Source organism: Colias croceus, chromosome 15 (genome assembly GCF_905220415.1).
Source record: "Colias croceus chromosome 15, ilColCroc2.1".
NCBI classification, from domain to species: Eukaryota; Metazoa; Arthropoda; class Insecta; order Lepidoptera; family Pieridae; genus Colias; species Colias croceus.
The window spans coordinates 2,398,893-2,403,908 of NC_059551.1; the positions used below are offsets into that span (position 1 = coordinate 2,398,893).

The 5,016-nt window shown below is 33.1% G+C and overlaps 1 protein-coding gene across 1 annotated transcript; it reads left to right on the forward strand.

The window, feature by feature from the left end:
- Nucleotides 1–364: 364 nt before the first annotated feature.
- On the forward strand, nt 365–4,367 carry LOC123698150 (death domain-associated protein 6-like). Its single transcript, XM_045644750.1, has 6 exons — nt 365–544; nt 821–1,166; nt 1,537–1,993; nt 2,563–2,825; nt 3,510–3,699; nt 3,970–4,367. Exons 1-6 carry the CDS (start codon nt 494–496, stop codon nt 4,334–4,336), a joined length of 1,674 nt encoding a protein of 557 aa, XP_045500706.1. The 5' UTR covers nt 365–493; the 3' UTR covers nt 4,337–4,367.
- Nucleotides 4,368–5,016: the final 649 nt, after the last annotated feature.

Consider the following 5,016-nt stretch of genomic DNA (forward strand, 5'->3'; position numbering starts at 1 on the left):
ATACAATAAACAGCACAGGGAATTTTTTTTGATGTAATGAAACACAGTGCAGTAGAATATGGTGGCGATTTATGACGTCATATACTTCCCTAGGGTACTGCGGCAGTATACTGGCAGTCCATAACGGAACGAATTTTTCTACAGTGATAGCACTGTGCAGTGGTCGCAGTGCAGTGAAGAAAGAGGATATAACCACTACGTTTAGTTAAATCCAAAGAGTATAATGTATAAATAGGGCAGTTAAATCTCTGGACTGTGACACTGACATTTGCAATGACACTTCACAGCACAGCCATAGTTGTGTACCATAGAGTTGAGCATAGAGTAATATATAAATATAATTTATTGTTGTGTACACTGTACTGTCAACTGTTTAATAAATCACATATCAGTATCAAAATTACAAATAAACTTTCAAATTTGTATTATTCTTAGATCGTATTTTTCTTATTTATTTGTAATTTAAAACTCATGCACCTTGTGAAGAGAAGAAATGAACTGTGATATCGTTGATTTGTCCCAAGAATCGCCTGATGATGATTGTGTGAGCAAATGAGAATTATTATAAATCGACCATTAAAAAAACTTTAGAAGCATTTACAAATAGCATTATGTATAATTACCAATTAAATTAAACAAGAAACTAATATTGTTCTAATGTGAATGTGAATTAAAAAAGCCTGATTATATTATTTTCAAACGAATTATATCTCTTAAATGCAACATAATATTTGTTTACCTTTTTATTTGCATGCCCTCATTCCTTATTCATATTGAAATCATCAAAAGGATACATTTACGTTTAATATTTCTATTTTAGGAGATTCTGGTGGATAATAACTGTAGTCTTGCATTTTTAAATATTAATTTAGAATCAGAAGATATTGTACCTGAAATAGCAGATATAATAAAACAATGTCTAAAAATAGAAAATACTACGGGGATGGTGAGAGTAATCAAGAGATCTCTGATGAGAGTATATTATGAAGCATGCCCAAATTATATAAAATCAATACAATTTAAAAATGTAGTCAAAAATACCTCATGTTTAATAGAACAAGAACCACATATGAAATTTTTTCATATAAAGTGTTTGTGTGAGACATTGAAATTAAATAAAAAAAAGAAAAGAGTTAACTTGATACCTTTAGGACCCTGTACTAAGAGTGAGTATGATCTTTGTAAACAGACTGTCTAGTTTATTTAAAATAACTAGTGGTCCTACTGTGGTACATATTTACGTTTTTTCTACATCAGAACCATCCTCATACCTCAAGGTATATAATAAAAAAAGAATTATCAAAATCGGTCCACCCCTTCATACGTGATGCCATGACCAAGGAAAACGGGTTTATATATAGATTGTGTTTTTTAAGTATGTACATATTATATTTAAAACTTTTTAATTTACAAGAGGCATTTTGCCATTTCCTTACTGCAATCATTCTCAAGGAAAATCAACCAAATCACTGAAATTGAATAAAGTCATGATTAAGAGTAAATTCTTAACTGTAATAACTAATATTAAATCTACAGGAAAATCACAATCTGTGAATAATAATGTTAAAAAGAAAAAAATTGAAATTATTGATTTAGATGATATTGAAGATGAAGAGATACCAAAGGAAAAGGAAGTTACGCTTACTGAAGAAAAAGAAACTGAATGCTTAGATAATAAAATAGAAATAGAAATTTTTATACCTCCCAATGAAGGAATGCATGTATCGTGGATGGATCAACAAAGAGTACCAGAATATCAAAATAATCACTTCTTTGAGGTGCCTATTGAAAATGATGATGAAAATATTAGAAATGAAGATCCAAAATTGCTTGTAGTTCAAAGGACTGAACAAGTTGACCCTGAACAAGTAAAACAATCAAAAATTAAGATGCTTGAATCTGAAATAGCGGAATTGAAAGGTCTGATTGATCAACTGGATGAAGAAGTGGTTGATAATAATTCAATCTTTTCACCGTATGTGCAAAGTGAAGCGTATGTATTCAAACATAATCTTTGACGTGACAACGTCTTATAATTCGATATAGCCGGCTGCACGTACGAATAAACATGACTCATGCGGCGTTACCTCGCTCTGAGGCGTTCCGTGTAGGCTTGAAGTGCAAGCGAGAGCGCGGAACGACGAACGAGTAACAAAGAAGCACAATCGACCTTAAGACGTTGTCACGTTCAACTATCGTCAGTAAACCGACTTTACAGACAACCTTTTTTTATTAAGTTATGTAGAAATGATTATGATCTGTATCTAATTTTCACGCTTGCTTTTTATTCATATGACTTATATTATGTATCTTTTTTAGATATTATTTGTATTTGATTTAGCTGTTCTGCCCTATTGCCCCTTTTTCTTGTTTTCTCTCCATAAGAAACTTCTTTATGCCTTCACAAAAACTTAAAAAAAAATTCCCAAATTGAAGGCCATACTCGAGGTTTAAGCTTTGCAACACATTTGACTAGTTATTCATTTTGATTATACAGATTTTAAATTTTACAAAAAGCAAAACTTATATAAAAAAATTATTCTATTTTACATCACATTACAGGTATAAAAAGCGAGTAGTGAAGTTGTACCAAGAGTTATGTGAACTCACAGACTCGCAACCTGTCAAGAGACATGAGATTCACATAACAGTTTCCAAGGGTTTTTCTGAGGGACCGGCGAGAATCCTTGAAAATTTGCTAAATAATAATCTGAAAAGTAATGGATACCCCCCGTTTCCCACTTTTATGGAAGTAAGGAAATGTGTGGAAATCGCCAATAACAAATATAATCTTGGTTGGAAACCAGTTAAAAAATTTCAGGAAGGTTTGTAAATCAACTGTCATTGTGTGTAATATTTTGGAGAACTGCTTTGAAGTTGCTTATCTATACTAATATTATAAAGCTGAAGAGTTTGTTTGTTTGTTTGTTTGTTTGAACGCGCTAATCTCGGGAACTACTGGTCCAATTTGAAAAATTCTTTCGGTGTTAGATAGCCCATTTATCGAGGAAGGTTATAGGCTATATATCATCACGCTACGGCCAACAGGAGTGGAGCTACGGGGGTGAAACCGCGCGGAGCAGCTAGTTGGTAATATTTAGCTAAAAGAATTGTATTTAGTGCTGAATTTTTAATATCTTCAGTATCCATTATTTTTTAAAACAGTTTTTAAAAGCTTTTTTGCAAAGCCTTACCAAATTACACAACCATAAACATGTCAAACATAAAAACAAATAACTTCCCTTTATGATGTTCAGATGTTATACTCTCCTTTATACATATTTCTTATTACATTCACCAATTCTTTAAACACTTAAAGTATTTTTGATAATTATCTTACAACTAAATTACCATCATCATTATTTTAAGCCTGTAATTGTCCACTGTTGGACATAGGCCACGACACTGAGTCCAATCTTTGTCTCGTTGTGGTCACAATAGCAAATAAAAAAAAAATTAAATGTGGTCAATTGTGACCAGCTTATAATAATATGTACATGTTTAATCAGCTTCAGCACTATTCGCGCAATGCGGTCGCGCGCTACAAAAGTTGCGGCAACAGCGAGAGTGGGGCCACTTGTTGTCGCGGGTCAAACGGGAGAATTGCGAAGATCCCGCTGATACGGATGAAGCGCTACGGGCGAGGCTGGATGCTAATAAGGAAATTGCGAAACGGAGGGAAAATGAGATTTTTGATAGGTGAGTGTAGCGCCCATTTCATGCAGTTCTGTTTCTTTTTAAAAATAAAGGAATGTTTCTTTTCAGCTAAATTTGCCATCATTTGTATTTGTACATATTTCAAGTAATTTCCCTCCAGGGCCCATAGCACAACACACAAATACAATACTTTATATAATAATATAATATATAATATAAACTATTGTAGATGTGTTTTAAATATCTTTTGTAAATGCAAATTCGTATTTTTTTGGAATTGTTTTTTTTTTAATCTTTACATTTTATTTTCAGATACGCTTCACTCGAGAACGAATTAGCCGCAGGCAATATTACCACGCAAAGTGTTCAAAATGTAAACGGTACATCACAAAATAGCTCAGTGGCGATGGAGCCTAGTGATGAAAGTGATAGTGATAGTGACATAGTGTGGGATGATGATATTGATGGTGAAATGTTCCAACCTATTCCTATTAAAAAAGAAATTATCGACAATAAACAAGATAGTGCTATAGTGAAAGAGGAAAGTAAAGTAAATAATGAAGACATCACTAATTTGTTGCATGAACTTGGTGATGATTTTACAACTAAAATAATAGATATCGAAGATCCGTTTCTTGTTGTTGAGATTTCTGATAGTTCAGATGATGAAGTTTTATAGCATTATGTGAAAATATATTATTTCTGTTTTATTATGTTGTTTTATTTTAATCTACTCGCACAAAAACTGGGATGATACTGATGTACTAGTTACTACTAGGTATCCTACTAATATTATAAATGCGAAAGTTTGTGAGGATGGATGTGTGTGTAGGATATGTTTGTTAATCTTTCACGCAAATATTTCTCTATCGATAACAATGAGATTTAGCACATATAGAGAGTAACTTGGTTTAACACTTAGGATAGGTTGTATCCCGGAAATCCCACGGGAACGGGAACTATGCGGGTTTTTATTTGAAAACACGGGCGAAGCCGCGGGCGGAAAGCTAGTTATATATATAGGTACTGATATTACGCAAAACACCAACGTACGTATTTCTGGTTTTTGGTTTTCATGTACATATTCCTAATTCCTAGCGTATAAGCCTTTAATTGAAGTCCCTACTTTTAGTGTCCAGTTGAGATTACTTCATACAAAATAATTCGGCATTATTGAAATGTTAGAACTTACTACGAGGCGTACGATGGTAGTACTTAAAGTAATTAGTAACACTAACAATCGTCCACATTTCATCCGTCAGAAAATAGGTGAGTTCTGGCGGCCCTGAGATCTTGTACTATAAAATTGGACACCCGTAAACCCGTGAGGGTGTAATCGATTATTCCGTAACTATTGCA

Bases quoted from the DNA above. Each gene is read 5' to 3' on its own strand.
- LOC123698150 (XM_045644750.1), top strand. From the start codon at position 494: ATGAACTGTGATATCGTTGATTTGTCCCAAGAATCGCCTGATGATGAT. The intron at 1,994-2,562 runs GTATGTATTCAA...ATCACATTACAG, and splicing joins CCGTATGTGCAAAGTGAAGC to GTATAAAAAGCGAGTAGTGA. The intron at 3,700-3,969 runs GTGAGTGTAGCG...TTTTATTTTCAG, and splicing joins GAAAATGAGATTTTTGATAG to ATACGCTTCACTCGAGAACG.